This window comes from Stenella coeruleoalba (genome assembly GCF_951394435.1).
Source record: "Stenella coeruleoalba genome assembly, chromosome: 15".
Classification (NCBI taxonomy): domain Eukaryota; kingdom Metazoa; phylum Chordata; class Mammalia; order Artiodactyla; family Delphinidae; genus Stenella; species Stenella coeruleoalba.
Genome location: NC_137161.1, coordinates 61927132 through 61946947, shown reverse-complemented (window position 1 = coordinate 61946947; position 19816 = coordinate 61927132). Strand labels below are relative to the sequence as shown.

At 39.5% G+C, this 19816-nt stretch overlaps 1 protein-coding gene across 4 annotated transcripts; it reads left to right on the top strand.

The window, feature by feature from the left end:
• Positions 1-407: 407 nt before the first annotated feature.
• CEP20 (centrosomal protein 20) lies at positions 408-16616 on the top strand. Of its 4 annotated transcripts, XM_079946029.1 has the most exons (6): positions 408-453; positions 3698-3895; positions 6171-6255; positions 9810-9946; positions 11267-11309; positions 14627-16616. In XM_079946029.1, exons 1-5 carry the CDS (start codon positions 426-428, stop codon positions 11287-11289), a joined length of 471 nt encoding a protein of 156 aa, XP_079802155.1. In that variant the 5' UTR covers positions 408-425; the 3' UTR covers positions 11290-11309; positions 14627-16616. The 4 variants fall into 4 exon arrangements, with proteins under 4 accessions (XP_079802155.1, XP_079802153.1, XP_079802154.1 ...); XM_079946027.1 differs by lacking the exon at positions 11267-11309; XM_079946028.1 differs by lacking the exons at positions 11267-11309; positions 14627-16616 and adding an exon at positions 10798-11244.
• Positions 16617-19816: the final 3200 nt, after the last annotated feature.

The following is a 19816-nucleotide window of genomic DNA, read 5'->3' as shown; positions in this document are numbered from 1 at the left end:
AAACTCCAGGGGTGGGGCCCAGAAATCGGTTTTAACAAGTTCTCCAGGTGATTCTGATGCATTCTCAAGTTTAATACCTGGTAACTATTAACAATTAGTACTTGAGGCTGCTGAGGTGAGCAGTGGGCAAATTATGAAGGCTAAAGTTAAGCCCTACGGTGCCAGCAAGACTCCTGGTAGGGTTCCAACCTGCCTCAGCCCGGGCTTACCCTCCCTCCTCCCTCAGCAGGGCCCGCCTAGTGCACTCGCTGATTGGTGGGGTCTCTCTGGACCGTCACCCCATCCAACCACGGAGAACGTAAACGAAGAGGGGCGGGACTAGGCGCGGCGAGAGCGGCGAGCCTGTTGGCTACAGGCCACGCCGCGGGGCGGGGCGGGGCTGCGCGTGCGCACGGCCTAGGCGCGCCCGTGTGGGCCGTTGAAAAATGGCGACTGTTGCTGAGCTGAAGGCGGGTGAGTGCGAATGGGAAGCTTGCCGGCTGAACTTTGTCGGCCTTCAGCCTGTGAAAAGGATGGGACGAAATGAGGGTGCGCGGAACACTAGTCAGCCTTTTCGCGGGTCGTTCTGTGGCGTCAGGGCCTGCGGAGCGTCCAGAGGGTGTGGCGGCCGCCGCGCGGGGGCCCTGAGGGGATGTGGTTGCATAGGGACAATGTTTAAACCGGCTTTGAGCTGGAGGAGGAGTCCCAGGATCCCCAGGAACCTGAGAGGTCTATAGTTCTGCACCTTGGGGCTCTGGCGCATCCTTCTGGACCTCGACGGGGGCGAGGCCGTGGGCCGGGCCTTTTCCTCCGGGCTGATGATTCCAATGTCTAAACCACCATTGTTGGTGTTCCGCACAATCCTAAACCATTTGCTTGCTTATGTCATTGCGTCCATACAACCACCTGCGAGGTGGGTCGCGATTTTCCAAGGGGAAAAAGTGGAGGTAGAAAGGTATCTGGCTTGGCCATTCTCCTGTGTTTTTAGGAAAAGTTCCACAAAGGTTCGAGCCCTTAAGCTGAGAACATTTGTACACCGTTAGTTTTGACGCAAATGTCCAAACAAGTAATAGTAATTATAGTTATTAGCCATCGAGCCTTATGTGTCAGGCACAGCCCAGCGCCTGTGTTATCTAATTTATTCTGTGTATGAACCTTATGCCCATTTCATAGATTAGGAAATTGAGGCGCTGAGAGGTGAAATAGATCGACTAAAGTAATTTAGCTATAAAGAGGCAGAGTGAGAACCTAGAGATGCTGCACCAGGCCTGCAGGTCTTAGTTACTGAGTGATACTGCTGCCTGCCTAGTAAAACCAGTTACATTTTTCAGGGAATTTAGGCTCTAAATCAGTGATTCTTAGAGATTTGGTGGGGAGAGTATGATTTGAGAATATGATTCAGGAATTATTGATCTAAATGTATATTTGCGGCCCAGGACTGATGAACAATCATTACAAAGGCATACCTCTATCCACAAGGACAGACTTGACATGAATTGGTGAACTCTCTCCCCAGGAAACACATATCACCTGTACTATTGCATGCAACTTCTGAGGATTTAAAGATACGTTGGAATATAAACCAGGTTAAGAAGCTCTTTCCAAAGAAATTGTCATGGTACAGTGTTTTAATAACCATGATAATAGAGGGCAGATCAGGATGATACGGAACCCTAGAACTCTCTAGACAAGGGATGTCCTACACAGATGTAGGGAGCCCTTTATGCTTTTCCTGCATTTGTCAGCTCTGAATATACTTAGTGTTCAAGAGAAACCCATTGAAAATGCTTGCCAATCAATTATCTTATATGGGCTTTCACCTTTTTAAAGCACTTTCCCCTCACATTTTTCCACCTTACTTGGTTCTACCTCTGAGACATAGAACTCATGTTGGAGAAGACAAGTGAGGCAGGAGTTAGTGATCTACCGCTGAGGTAGTGATGGGACATGCTGGGTTTCCTAACTCCAGCTTCATTAATTCTCATTTCTTTGCTGAGTTCAAGGCTGTGCTGTGTGCAAATACAGAGTAATTGGGGGGAAAAAATCTCTCCGTCTAATTTCTAAAGATGGAATTGGAGAACAGGGGTTCAGTTATGATCCCAACATGATAAAGCTGTACCTGCCTTTTATGGGCCTGTTGCACAGTCTGACTGGGTGATAACTACTCTTAACACACCTGCAAAAAAGGTTGAGGGGATGAATCTACATATAAGGGCCAAGAAAGGTTAAAGTCTAGTCCAGATTGTATCTCTTTAATCAACAAAACCTGACTCAGGTTTTTGTTGTTTATCAAAGCTTAAAAAAATTTCATGTCCATGCCTACTTGGATACACTCCCTGGGCTCCTTTTATTTTATTTTATTTTTGGCTGCATTGGATCTTCGTTGCTGCACGTGGGCTTTCTCTAGTTGCTGCGAGCGGGGGCTACTCTTCGTTGCAGTGCGGGGACTTCTCATTGCGGTGGCTTCTCTTGTTGCGGAGCATGGGCTCTAGGCGCATGGGCTTCAGTACTTGTGGCTTGCGGACTCTAGAGTGCAGGCTCAGTAGTTGTGGCACATGGGCTTAGTTGCGCCGTGGCCTGTGGGATCTTCCCGGACCAGGACTCGAACCCGTGTCCCGTGTGTTGGCAGGCGGATTCTTAACCACTGCGCCGCCGGGGAAGTCCCTGGGCTCCCTTTCTGAATTGTCATTATTGGGGTGTACTTATTTATAGCATAATACAGTATTAAACTATATTTATTACACCAATAGTATACAGCACAGTATTATAATGCCTCTAGGCAGCTCTCTATTCTAGGCACTATGGGTGAAATGTGTTAATTCTCTGGAGTTGTTATTTAGCTATTAAGGACAATGTGAGAGAAAAAAAAAAAAAAGGTTCCAGACCACTGCAAGGGATGATGCCAATTCAGCCCTATCCATATTAGTATTTATAGCTAAATCTCATTATCATAACTACTGATATTTGTAATAATGACCCTTGCTTATCAAGAAGTTAGATTACATTCAGCATATATATCCCTGATTCCTTGAGATGACATTGATAAAGTTACATGTTAGATTTCTAAGTAGGCTTACAATTTCAAAATCTTACTGTTTTAAGGAATTAACTCATAATTGCCTTTAAAAAACAAACCCCCCAGAACAAAAGCCCACCTTTTTGTTCAGAATGGGCCATTTCCCAAGGTTTCTGGGTATCAGTTTTTATACAAAGGGCACGACATAGTCCTTCCTTTTTGGAGTGTATCTTTAATCATCTACTTTCTGGACCAGAGGGTTATCTTTAATCATCTACTTTCTGGACCAGAGGGTTTTAGTGACATACAGAACCTGTCTGCAGTGACAACCATTCTTGAAAAGATATGAGACACTGGGAGATAAGTTCAGGTCCCAGTAAGCTGAGTATATTTCTCTCCCCCTTTTCTTCTTCACTAAAGAATGTGTATCAGTCTGTAGCCTCTGACAGTGATGATGTTGGAAGGATAAATTTGCATTTGCTTAAATATATTAAAATAGTAAATCATCGCAACTCAGGAACTTTATTTTTTATTACAAATGTGGCTTGTGGTAGCTAATGTGATGATTGTTCAGTTTGTCATAGAGTATAGGTTGAAAGTGCATGTTATGCCATTTACCTTTTAAGCATTTTTCTTCAGAGTTTGGCTAAGAATGACAAAATTCCTTCTGTAACTGAAGCATTAATATTTTATATTTAACAGTTTTAAAGGACACCTTGGAAAAAAGAGGAGTATTAGGGCATTTAAAAGCAAGGATTCGAGCTGAAGTTTTCAATGCTCTTGATGATGAAAGTGAACCTCGACCATTATTGTCTCATGAAAACCTTCTAATTAATGAATTAATTCGGGAGTATTTGGAATTCAACAAATATAAGTATACAGCATCTGTCCTCATAGCAGGTAAGAGGTTATTTATTGTTAGTTACCTGATATGAAATCTGCCTCTTCCCTTCTCCCAATTCTCAGAAAGTGTTTAGCCTAGAAATCTAATTCCATTACCAAACAGTATCATCTGGGACATGACTGGAACATAAAACCTCCCATGGGCTCTTTCCATAGCTTGAACAAGTGCTTGTGAGGTTTATTGTATTATAGGGGGAAATAACTCAATAAACACTTAAACTAGGTGCATACTTTGAAAAATCATCCATAATTCCTGGCACTGACAATAAATACTTGTTTACTGGTATTGAGAATAAACAATTCTTTACATTTTACCCTATGTGCTGTCCGTCTTTTTTCTATGTATATGCTTTAAAAATACACACACACAGATTTAATATATATTCTTTATTAAAAAATATAAAACATTGGGAGATAAAGCCTCAAAATATTGCTACCATGTATTGATCAGGCACTGTATACAAATGTATGTGAAAGCATGATATCTAAAAAGGATTAGATAATCTATAGAAATTTCAAATAACTGTGTTGTACACCTGAAACTAATATAATATAATATTGTGAACCAACTATACTTAAATAAAAAAAGAAATAAGAGGTCAACTATACTTCAATTAAAAAGAAGAAGAAAAAAAAAGAAAAGGATTAGGAAGGTAAACTCCAAACTCATTCTAGTGATGGGAGGGAGAGAAATGGTATTGGGGGGAGGGAGTCAACAGTTAAAAAGAAATTTATTTTATCTGTTAAATTTTATTTCTTAAGAAAGCAAAAGAACTGGAAGAATATGCACAATAGTCAGGATCAGCATTGCCTCTGGACTGGGGGAGATGAGGTTGGGAGGATGATCAAAAACACCTTGCATGTACATAACTTGATTCCCTTGTTCAAGGTGTAATCTGTGCTTTAAGACTGTTTGGTGCCTTGGAGATATGCCTCATCAAAGAAAAGAGATCATGAAGTGGATTTTGGAAGAGAGAATGGATTCCTTATTTGTGATGCTGGAACTTTCCATTCGATAGATCTTTTGTTAATATTCTAGATCTTTTATTTAATGTTAACTGAATGTTAATACGTTAACTGAATAAAGACTGATGATCTTTATTGGTTTAAGGATCTTCAATATCAGTATCTTCACTTTCTTCAGTTTGTTATAGATGGCTATATAATACATTAATAATCAGAAAAGAAGAATATGAAAATATCATCAATTAGATGTCTTGGACTTGTGCTTACCTAGAATGGAATATAATGACATAGTCAAGTTTCTACAGTGTCTTGGCTTTTTAAAACAAAAAATGAGGTAAAATTAACATATAAGATTCTTTACCATTTTTAGTATATAGTTCTATGGATTTTACCAAATTCATACAGTTGTGTAACTACCACCACAATCACAATCACGATATAGAACGTTTCCATCACCTCAAAAAATTGTGTCCCTTTGTAGACAACCTCTTCTACCCTCAAACCCCTAGCAACCTCTGATCTGTTGTTTTCTGTACCTATCATTTGCCTTTTCCAGAACATCATATAAGTGAAACCATGCAGGATGTAGCATTTTGAATCTTTTTCCTTTCACTCAGCATAACACATTTGAGACCATGCTGTTATTTTTCCACTCCGAATAGCATTCCATTGTATGGTTGTATTGATGTATCTATTATCAGTTGATAGACATTTGGGTTGCTTCTAGTTTTTGGCAATTATGAGTCAAGCTGCTATAAAACATTCATTTACAAGTTTGGCCGAACGTTGTTTTCATGTCTCTTGGGTAAAGAGCTAAGAGTGGGATTGCTGGGTTGTGTGTGGTAAGTGTATGCTTACCTTTATAAGTGGATGCAACATTTTGTTCTCCTACCGGCAGAGTATGAGGGTTCCAGTTGCCCAGTGTCCTTGCCAGCACTTCATATTAGTGTTTATTGTACTTTTAGATTTATTGCCGCCAAATGGATATCAGCACTGTCATGTATTTAATTTACAGGCTTCTTAGAAAATAGGACTTCTGAAGTCTAGTATATAGAAACAATATTTTCCCAACTCAAAATTGGGGGATTTAAAAAATAAATTTATGTTAAACTGTATTAAAATATGCATTTAACAAAGTGGCTATTCTGAAAGTCATAAAATCACACACAGTTGCATCTGCCTTGGCGTGTGCCATCATTCTTCTAAAATCTGAAAAATGTGTATACCTCGTAAGTGTGGTTTTTATCAAAATCCTATTTACTTTTTACATTAATAAAGACTCAGTGTTTTATGATTTTCCCCCCAGAATCTGGTCAACCCATAGTTCCATTGGACAGACAGTTTCTCATCCGTGAACTAAATGCATTTGAAGAATCAAAGGATAATACAATGTAAGAAGTTTTTTAAAAAAATAAGTTTTCAGATACTGTTGTATTGGAGTCATAATTGCATAGCAGTGGTTTTATTTCATTTTAATTCAGGAGGTATTTATTTGGGCCCAGTGTGTATCTAGCACACGTCTACGGTGTGCAGCTGTGTGTAGGTGCTAAATGCCTGTGGTTTCAGAGGACTGAGCACCCCTGCTTTATCCTAAGGGTCACGTCTCTTGGCTTCTTCATCCATCCTTTTGTTTTTTACCTGAGGCTTTGCTCTATCAGTTGTTTTCTTCCTCACATTTAACTCTTCCTCCTCACTGCTTCCTTCACTTCAACTTGGGAATGTACTCAAATCTCTCCTCTCCAAAAAAACCTCCTAACTCCTTTTTATCCCTGAACTTAGTGAAGATCAACCCCCTGTTTTCATTTTGTTATTACCCCCTCTTTTGCCTTCTCTGCATTTTAAGTTCTCCCCTCACCATTTGTACTGAAACTATGCTGTTGAAAAAGAGTGACCACTTTCTAGTAGTTTCTTAGTTTTTTTCCTACTTTAGTGTTTCTTAAACTTTTTCTAGAGGATCCCTGAGTGGCAGAAAAAATTGTACCTAGGATGCCTGGGAACATAGATCAAAGCACCTTTCCCCTGGTAAGAAATTTCTTTGAAGTCTCGTGTTTTCTCTTTCTAAAAGGTTTATTGAATTTTTTCATTCTACTTCATGATATAATTATTTTTTACCATTAAAATGTTTTAAATGACATGCCAATTAAATTGAACTCTCCCTCAAATCTTTGTGTAAAATTAGTGTTCTGGGATCATATGCCACCTGTACTTTGTACCAGGCCCCTAGCACTAAGAGTGGATATATATCTATTTCCAATTTGAGAAGCTCAGCTTTACTTGAGTTTCTGCAGTGTTTTGTAATATTGACAACTCTTCCTTAAAACACTTCTTGTCATTTGTCTTTTATGACCCTTTACTGTCTTGGTTTTTCTGTCTCCCTAATGGTCGTCACAGTTTCTTCATTGGCTCCTTTAAGGTTCCTTTAAATTGTGGGCACTCTCCCCCAAGTTTTGTCCTTAACTTTCTTTTCCTCTTGTCCCCCTGCCCACTTTTCTATGTAGTCTTGAGTCTTTAATGATGTCTCCACGCTGGTGACTGTGCTTTAAATCTTACAGAGCTCGTGAATTACGGGCCCACATTTCTGCCGGCATCTCAAACTCTGTGTGTCCAAAAATCAAGTCCATTATTTTCATCTCTTCAAGCCCCCCTCATAGCTTCCTCATACAGCCATTCAGGTCTTCACCTGAGAGCTCACTTGCACTTCCGGCTCCTTACTTCTCCACCAGTCATTTTGCGAGTCTCATCAATTTGGCCTGTGCAGTAGCGCCTGTCTGTCCTCACGACCTGTGCCGTGCAGTTCAGGAGGCGTCTGTCCCGTTTCTCTCCAGTCACTTTCTTTTCTAACTCATGTCACGCTGCCAATAGTTTGCTTTTTGAAAGCAAATGTTGCTTTAAAGCATTTCCATTGAAAAGTTTTCAGATTTCAAAAAGTAATGTGGTCCATATATGGTGTAGGCTCCAGTGGAAGTCTGAAGTAGCATTAATAGTCACATTAATATTTTTCAGTGAAACTTAAGAATTTTCACAAAAAGTAGATAAAGTGTATAATAACCTTATATTAGGTCAAGCCATGCCACCAAATGAGTTTGTGCCAAATTTATGAAGAAAATTAGTTTTCAAAGTTTTTGTTTTTCAGAATTGCAAATAAGGCATTGTGAAGCTGTACTTTAAAAACATTAAGTAGGATTTTTGAAAAAAGAAACCTTAATATTCATGAAGCTGCAGGTTAAATGTGGTAGTTTTATATTTTCTAATATGTCTTAAAAATTTTAAGTCTTAAGTAAATTTTATTGTAAATTTGGAAAACAGAATTTTTTTAATTTAAAAATCTTCTTTGACCAGTTAACACTTTGGGAAACAATGGTTTAAAGTAGACAAAGAGACCTATTTTATATTCCTGTATGAAGCTTTTATAAGAGCTGAGGCATCTTATTAAATAGAGAAACTCACTCTCTTGGTTTCTTTGTGGTATGGAAAAATTGCTTTTGTGTGTAGTTGGTTATTTATTGCTGTATAACAGATTACCCCAGAAGTTGGTGGTTTAAAACAACAGACATTTATTATCAGTGGAGAGGAATCTGGGCGTGGCTTCTGTGGCTGGTCTCACTCAGGAGATTGCAGTTAAGATGTTGACCAGAGATACAGTCATCTGAAGGCTTGGCTGGAGCTGGAGGATCCATTTCCATGTGGCACATTCACATGGCTGCTTGTTGGAGGCCTCAGTTCTTCACTACATGAACCTTTCCACGGGACAGCTTGAGTGTCCTCATGACATGGCAACTGACTTACCCTAGGGAGAATGACCAAGAGAGAAGGCAAGGAGGAGGCCGCAATGCCGTTTATGACCTAGACTCTAAAGTTGCAAGTGCTGTCACTTAATGCCTTACTCAGTTCCTGAGAAGTGAGTTCAGCTCACACTCAAGAGGACAGCAGTTAGACTCCACCTTTTGAAGGGAAAGGATGTCATACTTTGAACCATCACACCTGCTAATAAGTAGATAGATTATCTCAAAAAGACAGTCCATTAAATTGATATTTTCAACAGTGATATTGGAAACAAGGGAAAACCACTCTTTATTGTCATCAGAGCAGCCTCCATTGGTGCAAGGGCACTAATGTAAATCTCCAGGCAGCATGCTGTAAGGAAAAGAATATGGGACTTGGGGTTCAAGTGTAAAGTTTGTTGACTATCTAAGCAATCTCTAGCAAATCCTCAGTGAGCTGTGGTTTTCTTATTTATAAATTGGAGATGATGATTATGATATCACAAGGTAAAGATAAAATGAAGAGAGAGAAGAGTGTTTTGTAAACTGTAAAGTAGCTTTTAAAATACTAGTTCTTGCCCGACTCCTGTATAGCTTGCATTTGTATACCATTTAATATGTGCCAGGTATGGTTCTAAGCACTTGATATTTATTAACTCATTTTGTCCATAACTGCCCTATGAGGTAGAGACTATGCTTATCCTCATTTATAGAGGAAGAAACATTTATGAGGCTGGGGACGTTAAGAATCTTGCTGAGGTCAAGTGGCAGGGCCAGGATTTGAACCCAGGCAAGGATTTATTAATCCAATAAATATATATTGAATAGTTGTTTTGTATCAGACCATGTTAGGTAGTGGGAAATCTTATACTGGACTTCGGAGTTTAAAAAAAAATGCTGATTCCTGTGCATTGATTGAAATTGTATTTCAGCTTAGGTGAGGTTTAACTTGTTAGTGTTTTCTCTGGATTTTAAAATTGTCTTTAGAGTTAAATGGTACACTTAAATTTGAAAAGGCATGAACAAGTTTGCAATTTGGATAATAACCATGCATCTTTTTTCTTTTAAGTCTGGTGAATTACTTGGCTATTTTCGTGTCAGAGGCTACCTTTTAAAGAGTAGATATTTTTAAGCTTTTCCTATTTATTCAAATTGAATTGATTTTGATTTTCTTCCTGCTATAGACCTCTTTTATATGGAATTTTAGCTCATTTCTTGCATGGAACTAAGGATGACATCCAAAATACATTTCTGAAAGGGTCTTCACTTCAGCCTCCAAACCCAAATCTTGGCAGACAACCTAATGGAAGAAAGCAAATGGGTATGAGTTTTCTGAGACTTATCATTTAGCTATCAGCAAGTATGTTTTCTTCCTATCTGTTTTTATCTTTGGAACAGTTTTTCCTAAGATTTTGAGTCAAAGTTTAATTCCATTTATATCCAATATAGTTAGCCCGTGTTATTTATCCTCAAAAAAACAATGCTTTTCAGAATGAGAATCTTGTGAGGGGTGGGGAGATGACTAGACAAAATTCTTAGATATAATTTCTATAAAGAAGTGTTGAAAAACTTGATTTTCACATAGATTTTGTACTCTTTGGAGTAGCTTAGATCCTTAGCGTACTGAAGAAGGAGCTTTTTATCACATTATCAATTTTTTCCCCTCTAAGACTGAAAAAAGGCAAGATTGCTGAATATAGATAGAGCAGTCAGAGGTTTATGTGTTGTCCTTTGCATTTTCAGGATTCCTTTCTTTTGAGGGGGTGGGGGGAATACTCTTTGTGGTAGTGTTGTAGTTATCTATAAATAAATTCTTAGGAGAACAGCTCATATTTCTTTTAAGAATGCTCACTCTTCCAATGAGGTTTCAGTTGTTTTGATTATATCAGCAGTAGAACCTCAGTTTGATAATCTAAATTGAATGGTTTATAGCTCAGTGTTTCCAACTGTGGTTGAGAGTTGATCTCTCTTTTTAAGGATAGTCATAGGTGGGGCTCAGGCAGCTGATTATCAGAACAAATATAAATCTTTTTTTTTTGAACCTGCACCCTTGGCAGTGAAAGCGTGGAGTCCTAACCACTGGACTGCCAGGGAATTCCCAGAACAAATATAAATCTTGACTGTTGAAGTAAACTTTTAAGAAACATCTAAAGTGCAAATTGTCTTTTGCAGTTTTCCTGAACTGCCATGAGCAATATTGATCATGTTGGGCTTCCCTGGTGGCGCAGTGGTTAAGAATCCACCTGCCAATGCAGGGGACACAGGTTCGAGCCCTGGTCCGGGAAGATCCCACATGCCGCAGAGCAATTAAGCCCGTGTACCACAACTACTGAGCCTGCACTCTAGAGCTTGCGAGCCACAAATACTGAGCCCACGTATCACAACTACTGAAGCCTGCGTGCCTAGAGCCCGTGCTCTGCAACAAGAGAAGCCACCACAGTGAGAAGCCTGTGTACCTCAATGAAGAGCAGCCCCTGCTCGCTGCAACTAGAGAAAGCCCGTGAACAGCAACGAGGACCCAACACAGCCAAAAACAAATAAATAAATTTTAAAAAAAGAAAGTATTTAATTGCCTTTTGAGATAATTGCGAATATTTAAAAAAATATATTGATCATGTTAAATACTTACTCTGTCTCTTAGATCTGAAAGCAAAATATTTGTGAATCACGGTGATCTCTTGAAGGTTAGTTCTGACTTTACTAGGAGTTATCCTTCTATATATCTTAGAATTCTAAGTCCATGGAACATTGGAAAAGAAATCATTCCCGTCTTCTTATTTTAGTTGAGAAAACCAAGACTAAGAGGTTCATTGACTCATCTAAAGCCTGTAGCTGATCATTTTTAGCAGAATCAACACCCTTGATTGCCATTCTTGTACACTTTCCACTTAAAGAATATGGAGAAGTTTTCTTAGTTCCTTTTTCAGGTATTGGTAAGGAACTGTCATTATTGCCTACTATTTGGCAAGAACTTAAAAAACAAAACAAAACATACAGTACAAGAGTAAATGTCTAAACATCAGTAGTATAATGTGAAATTCCCTCTAACCTCCTCCCTCCTTGCCTCTCCCTAACGCCTTGATTTCCCTCCCCTCCACAGAAGGTAGTGCTGTTAGCAGCTTGGTGGGTGTCCTTCAGGAGTCATTTCTACATATTTAAATTTATATGCACTGTTCCTGTGCATATTATTCCTACAGTTTGCTTTTTTCACTTGTTTTATCAATTTATGTAGATCTGCTTCTACCTCGTTCTTTCTGTAGTATTCCATAGTACTATTGTTAATCACTCTTTACTGATCTACTTTTGTATCTTTTTTTTTTTTTTTTTTTTTTTTTTGGCTGCATTGGGTCTTCATTGATGCGCATGAGCTTTCTCTAGTTGTGGTGAGCGGGGGCTACTCTTAGTTGTGTTGTGCGGGCTTCTCACTGTGGTGGTTTCTCGTTGCAGAGCACAGGCTATAGGCGTGTGGGCTTCAGTAGTTGCAGCACGCGGGCCCTAGAGCTCTCAGGCTTCAGTGATTGTGGAGCACAGGCTTAGTTGCTCCGTGGCATGTGGGATCTTCCCGGACCAGGGATTGAACCCGTGTCCCCTGCGTTGGCAGGTGGATTGTTAACCACAGCACCACCAGGGAAGTCCTACTTTTGTATGTTTTAAATTTTTTGCTTTTACAGTATTGCAGGGTAGCATTAGTATTTTTCTTATGTGGATGCCTAGAAGTAGAATTGCTGGTTCAAAATATATGCATATTAAAAAATGTAGTAGATATTGTTTAATTCCCCTCCAAAAAGGCTTTACCACTTTACATGCTTGCCAAGAATATATGATAATGCCAGTTTCTCTTTAATTGTCACCGGTGGATATTGTACACATTAACACATGTTAACACAGCAAACCCATGACGTTGGTATTTTTAGTTCCAGTTGGGTGGGTGGGGGCAGGGTGTGCTAGAGAGGATGCAAGAGTCCTTGGGTTACCTTGGCTCCTGTCTGTATAAAGTGCCAGAGACATCAAAGATTCGAGTTCAGCAAAGCTATGGGTACCTATTCTGTGGAAGACTCAGAAAGGAGAATGAGTGCACTAATAGGAGAACAGTGATATTGCAAATTATTTTTCTTGATCATCAAAAATGTTACTGACACAACAGGAACCTCGTGCAATGAATTGTGAAGAATTGTTAGCCCCAAATTGCATTATGTTTCAGTAACACATTTAGGCATTTAGGCATTCCATTTACTTTCTCAACTCCAACTTATTGTGTGAAAGATACATAAGTTTTATTTGACAACATCGAGACGTTATAAAGGTATTAAAATAATTATTCTTCAGATTATATACCTTCTATCTACACAAAGTCATCCAGCTGAAATATAAAACACTAAAATTAAATTCTCTTTTATTTGAAGATAAGTCCAAAGCCTGCCATCATGAAAGCACTTCTTTTATTAAAGCTTTCAGAGTACAAAAAAAAAATGAAGAGGGTTTATATAACAGGCACACTCACCTTTGAAATGGTAGCCAGTTCATTAATGCTGCTGATATTAGTGCTTGTAATATTGAAAGCAAGGTAGTTTTTGCTATAAATAAAAGCCCAGATATTTTATAATAGAGAAAATCATTATCAGCTCAACATTATTGCACATCTATGAAGTACATGAGTGACATACTTAACTCTTTTATAACACTTCTCTAGAAAACCTAAAATGGTTTTGCCTTAAGGATATTGTTGATCTTGTTCTTCCAGCAAAGTTGCCTAACACTGAGGGGGATGAATTTTCCAGACCTGTGGTAGTGTTAGCACTCTGCACTGCCTCTGAGGATGAGGGGCTGCTCTGGACTAGCAAGACTGTGTGTACAGCAACTTGTCCTCAGAATTAGCAAATCTAGTGTGCATTTTTGGTGCTACAATTGCCTATTTCTAACAACTTGTCTAAATTTGTATTTTTTTGTCTCCTGTTATCAAAATGGTCATTAAAAAGGTTTTGTATTTTTACTTGTAAAGAGTGTTTGGGGAATTGGGGGTTAGGATTGGGGGGTTCATGTTTTCTTAGGAATTTAGTTTGTGCATCACATTTTTTTCTTTTTTTCTTTTTTTTTTTTTTGGCTGCGCTGGGTCTTCATTGTGGTGCGTGGGCTCTCTAGTTGTGGCACGCAGGCTTAGTTGCCCCATGGCATGTGGGATCTTAGTTCCCTGGTTGGGATCTTAGTTCCCTGACCAGGGATCAAACCCATGTCCCCAGCATTGGAAGGTGGATTCTTAACCACTGGGCCACCAGGGAAGTCCCTGTGCGTTGCATTTTTGTCGCATTGGATGTTAAGTCTCTTTAGGTTCTTTTAATCAAGAATACTTCTGCCTGCTCCCCTCTCCCCCAGGACAAAAGAAATGGAGCATACATAACTAGGGCCCTTTCTTTACTATTCTGGAGCACAGTGTGCGGTCACAGAGGCTCTGGGCTCCTCTGAACCTGCATGGAACTTTCTTGTTTTGGGCTGAAGAACATTTTCTACAATTTCTCGGGGGGTTTTCTGATTTTGGTAGGAAGTTGTAAACCATGCTAGTTTTCTTCTTGCCGCAAGAGGGTGCTGCTGGGAGGATTTCTATTTGAAGAAAAGTTTTTTGTTTTTTGTTGTTTTTCTTTTTAGTTGAGCTTTGGCATCCCTCAAAATACTAATTGAATACACAGTCCTTTCTTGTGAATTCCATTCCTTACATACAGTGTAAGTTTGTAAGTACTTATCCATGGGTTTACTCCAGGGTGTACTCTATTCACTTACAAAAAAATAGTCAGGAAACACTTGTGAAAAATTAGAGTGAGTCCCTAGTACTAAACATTTCTGATTTCTTCAATAGGGTTTTTTAAAAAAAACCCTTTTATTGTCCTAAGCCATCTAAAGAACTCAAACAATATTAAATATATAACATCCTATAATGTATGTAGATAAGTCTGCCTGCTGCCCATTTTTACTTGGGATGAGTACTGACCTTTGCTTCTGTTCATTGCAGAGGACCACCTACAGAAGGAGCAGGGGAGGAGCGCTAACACTGAAAACCTGCACACTTCTCCCGCAATGAAGAGATGACATTTCCATGTGGGGCATTTTTTATAAACTTGTATGCATTAAATAACTTATTTATCCTCCTAATGTTACCAGAATTCATCACTAATATTTGTACTTTGTGGAAATGTGAGTTTCTGCAAAACCTTTAGCCCCTTGTGTTTTACTGCATTTGTGAATAAAAGCTAACTCTGTCATCTAGCTTACCAGATTTGACTTGAAAGAAAATGTGTTGTTTTTAGGAAGATTTTAAAGGCCCCTAAAGTTTTGAGAAATGAAAGGGTTTTTTAGTTCCCTATAAATTCTTCTAAAAAAAAATCAGGTCTTTATAGCCATACGCTCTGTTCTTTGTTTGGCTGCACCACATGGCTTCCAGGATCTTAGTACCCCAGCCAGAGACTGAGCCCAGGCCCCCGCAGTGAAAGCACTGAGTCCTGACCACTGGACTGCCAGGGAATTCCCTGCTCTGTTCTTTACCATAGCACATTAATGAAATTTCCTTCAGGCTGGAATTATGTGGATTTATAGGAAAATTCATTCATGTTTAAAAAAAAAAAATTTAAAAGAACACCAAAACCAGAAAAAACTATAATTCCTATAAAGTTTGATTGTTTTCGGGGGTGGAGCTAGCTATTTTTCAGATAACCATTTATAATTAGGTTTAAGTATCTGAATTACTACCTAAATTTGAACATTGAAACTTGGTAACGACGTACTTTTTCTTTCCTTAGACAGTTTGGTTTCTCCTAGAAGATTTAATTAAAAGGTGTGTGGGGGGGGATAATTCTTTTAATTCTGCTGTAAGTAAACCAAGAGTTTATTACGTGAAGAATGTGGAATAAACATGAAGAGACAGGCTTTATGAGAAATACCAGAAAGTACCTTTTAAAAGATGGCATTGTTCAACCTCCATGTGGCCTTCAGTTGTGCAATTACAAGATGAGCTATGAAAGGGCCAACTCTTACTTGTATGGGCTCTGAGTGTCTTATTAAATGTCGATTTTTATTCTTGGGGTAGAAAAATAGTAAGAGCTCTTATAGTGCCATCTCTAAAATGCTACTTTGATATTCATTGACATTTTTATAATATGGAGTCTTCAGACTGATTTCACTGAAAACAACAAACTATTATAGTAGACACGTGATTGGCACAAATCATAAGGTGTATTCAGAACAAAACTGCATGGGCGCCTGTACACTGACAACATTTAGCTTAAACATTTTCCACAGGGAAGGTGATAAGCGCTGTAGTTGACAGAATTGGCGTTCTTTTCAGGGTATAGATTCTGTGCTGCTTTTGGAAATTATTGAAACTTGATTTTATTTTTGGTGCTAGTCAGGGTTCAGTCCTTACAGATTAACCAAGAACTTTTATCTGAATGCAGAAAATTATTTTAAAAATTGCCTTAAACCATACTTTACAAGTCAAAGGATTTTGAGAGGCCCTATTGGTGGGCTAAAATTACATATACAGATGTAGAAGTATTATAAGGGCTCATTTCCATTTTTTAAATGAAATCTATAGTACCTGATTACACTTATGAATTCCATTGTATTGTATGGGGAGTATAAATATCTGAATTATTCTCAGAGGATTTAGTTTACATGCAGGGCTGTTGGTAGTGGACACTGTTTACCTCAGGAATTGCAATCATGCAGGACTGGGTTAAGAAAAAATGCTGGAGTTTGTCATTTTGGATACTGATATAAAATCATCAAAATAGAAGCTAAACAGAATTGTCACATGTAGTCTATAGCACATTTGTATGCATTATTCTATAACTGGTTTGTACCTAGGCAACTTTTATACTTTCAGTGTATCATTTAATAAAAAAAAAAAAAAAATTCAAGCAACTCACCTTTGTGCAAAGGGCTTTCCTCTGACTGTTCTGTCATCAAGAGGTGTCCACTGGAACCAGAAGAAGGCTTGGCGATGGCTCCCTAGGCCTTCATTCGGGATCTCCAGGAACCTAGTTGTTGGAGGGTGCATAGTAAGGTTGAGGGTACTTGGCATCAGCCATATCACCCCGGGACAGTTATTCTTCATAGGTGGAAGTGGTAGGGGCTGGTGGTGGTATTCTCTGAGGGGACAGTATCATAATGTGTGGGGCCACATATGGCTTGAAAAAGTGCATTTAGTAGTAGTTTTTTTTTTTGGCCATGCCACGTGCCTTGTGGGATCTTAGTTCCCTGACCAGGGATTGAACCCGGGCCCTGGCAGTGAAAGCTCCGAGTCCTAACCACTGGACCGCCAGGGAATTCCCATATGTTCTAGTAGTTTAAATAGGTTCCTGAGCTGAGACACTTAAATTCAAGGAAGGAAAAGACAAAAATAAACAGAGGACCCATCAAACTCTTCTCACGAACTCATAAATTAAATTAGTACATCATTTCTGGTGGTTTTCATGAGGTTGTTGGGAGAAGTTATCCTCCAGACATGCTCCAAACTCCAGGAGAAGTTTCAGGAGAAAACTTATACAAAAATAGGATGGGAATTGGACTTGAAGAGGGATTTAGGAAAAGTAGACATTTAAAACTTTGGCAATGTAAAAACTCGGCAAGAGCAGAGGTGGCGTTTGAAGATGATAAATTTAAGCATAGCATATATGCTTGCTTAGAATAAACTAATAGCTTTATAATTATGTGCAAGAACACATTTATATATGACTCACATGCCTGTATGATTATGTAAAATTTGATGTGTTCTTTTAACCTGAAGCCAAGTGTACGTGAATGATTAACATTTTGTGAAAATATGCCTTTAAAGGCATTTAGGGCAATGCTTCCCAGCCACTTGGCATTTCATTTTTGTAACAACCATTCTGCAAGGATTGTGTGGTCTTCATTAATTTTTGTTTAAATGAAAGTGGGGTAAAATTATCTTAAAAAAATAGACAATTTTGTAAAGCAGTTTTAGGTTCACAGCAAAATTGAGTGTGAAGTACAGAGTTCTCACATACCCTCTGTCCCCACACACTCACAGGCTCCCCTGTTATCAACATGACCCCCGAAAGTGGTACATTTGTTACAATCAGTGAACCTACATTGACCCATCATTATTACTCAAAGTCTGTAGTTGACCTCAGGGTTCACTCTTGGTGCTGTACAGCCTATGGGTTTGAACAAATGTATAGTGACATGTATCCACCCACCATTACAGTATCAGTAGTTTCACGGCCCTAAAAATTTTCTGTGCTCTATTCATCGCTCCTTTCTCCTCTAGCTCCTGGCAACCACTGATCTGTTTACTGTCTCCATAGTTTTGCCTTTTCCTGAATGTCATATAGTTGGACTCATACAGTGTGTGGCCTTTCATATTGTTTTCCTTCACTTAGTAATATGCTTTTGTTTCCTCCATGTCTGCTCATGGCTTGATAGCCCATTTCTTTTTAGTGCTGAGTAATATTCTGTCATCTGAATGTACCACAGTTTATCCATTCACTTACTTAGAAGAACGTCTTGGTTGCTTCCAAGTCTTGGCAATTAATGAAGAAAGCTGCTCTAAATAACTGTGTACAGGTTTTAGTACAGACATAGGTTTTCAGCTCATTTGAGTAAATCCCAAGGAGTGTGACTTGCTGGGTCATATGGTAAGAATATGTTTACTTCTGTAAGAAACTATAAAACTATTTTTATTGAGAATTTTAGGACTTTCCTGATAGAGAATCCGGAGTTACCAAGACACCGGAGCTGGAAACTGGTGATAAAGGAAAGAGCACTGCAAGTTACTGTGTGATTCGGTCTTGAGCCTGGAGAAACGTGGGGGCCATGATGAGTGAAACCAAGTGCTTCTGCACAGGAGAGTTGGAGCGGAACCGTGCTTGTGGTCGGGAAAGATGGCCCTTTATTCGCAAGGAGGCAGAGTCCTGTGCAGATCTTGAGCTGGATGACTCGAGTGCTGATGCACTTTTAAATAATTGTGAAGGACAAGCCATGCTTGGACCCAGTTTTTTTTTTTTTTGCAGTATGCGGGCCTCTCACTGCTGTGGCCTCTCCCGTTGCGGAGCACAGGCTTCGGACATGCAGGCTCAGCGGGCATGGCTCATGGGCCTAGCCACTCCGCGGCATGTGGGATCTTCCCGGACTGGGGCACGAACCCGTGTCCCCTGCATCGGCAGGCAGACTCTCAACCACTGCGCCACCAGGGAAGCCCCCCAGTTTTTGATGTTATTAGAAACTGGAGGGAATCATACTTTGGAAGTTTTTGAACCTAGTAGCAAAATCAAAGCTATTTGATTAAAAAAAAAAAAAAAAGACGCTGAGAGTGGAATTTCCCCACTGCTATCTTGTTCCATGAGTTCATGGAAACTCCCAGTACCCAGCGCCTCACAGAAGACATGCCAGGGAAACTTACTTGACAGTCACAGTAATGTTTTTTTGTTTTTTTTGTTTTTTTTTTTTTGTGGTACGCGGGCCTCTCACTGTCGTGGCCTCTCCCGTTGCGGAGCACAGGCTCCGGACGCGCAGGCTCAGCGGCCATGGCTCACGGGCCTAGCCGCTCCGCGGCATGTGGGATCTTCGCAGACCAGGGCACGAACCCGTGTCCCCTGCATCAGCAAGCGGACTCTCAACCACTGCGCCACCAGGGAAGCCCCACAGTAATGTTTTTTGAAGGTAACTTTCCCCCTCTATCTTTAACTGGCTTTTTGAGCCATGAGAAATAAAATGGAGGCATCTGATTTTGAAGATTCAAACATCTGAGCTTCTGCATTGGACAGATATTTATTGAATGACTATTATGTGCACACACTGTCCCTAAGTACTTCTAGAGTATACCAGAAGGGTATGAAACACTTTCCATGTTGAGGCAAAGATTCTGACCATCTGTGCTTTGAGAAAACACAGGCTCAGAGAGGTTCACTGACAATCCTGTGGCTGCCTGGCTGGTGCTTAGCAGATCATGAGTTAAAAACCTCAGAGTTCTCACCTACTTACCCTAGACTCCATCACAAAGGCAGGGTTGGGATCCCTGCTCTACCATTAACTAGCTGTGCTAAATTGGCTGATTATTTCACTCACCGAACCTGGTTTCTCCACAGCAAAATGGGAAAAAAAAGTTTAAGTACTTTATAGGGTTGTTATAAGGATTAGGTTCGATAATGTAGTACAATTCAGTGTCTGTTATAAAGCCTTCATT

Coding starts and splice junctions, on each gene's coding strand:
- CEP20 (XM_079946027.1), top strand. CDS start 426: ATGGCGACTGTTGCTGAGCTGAAGGCGG. Junction 454..3,697: donor TGTTGCTGAGCTGAAGGCGG/GTGAGTGCGAAT, acceptor TATATTTAACAG/TTTTAAAGGACACCTTGGAA. Junction 6,256..9,809: donor GAATCAAAGGATAATACAAT/GTAAGAAGTTTT, acceptor TTCCTGCTATAG/ACCTCTTTTATATGGAATTT.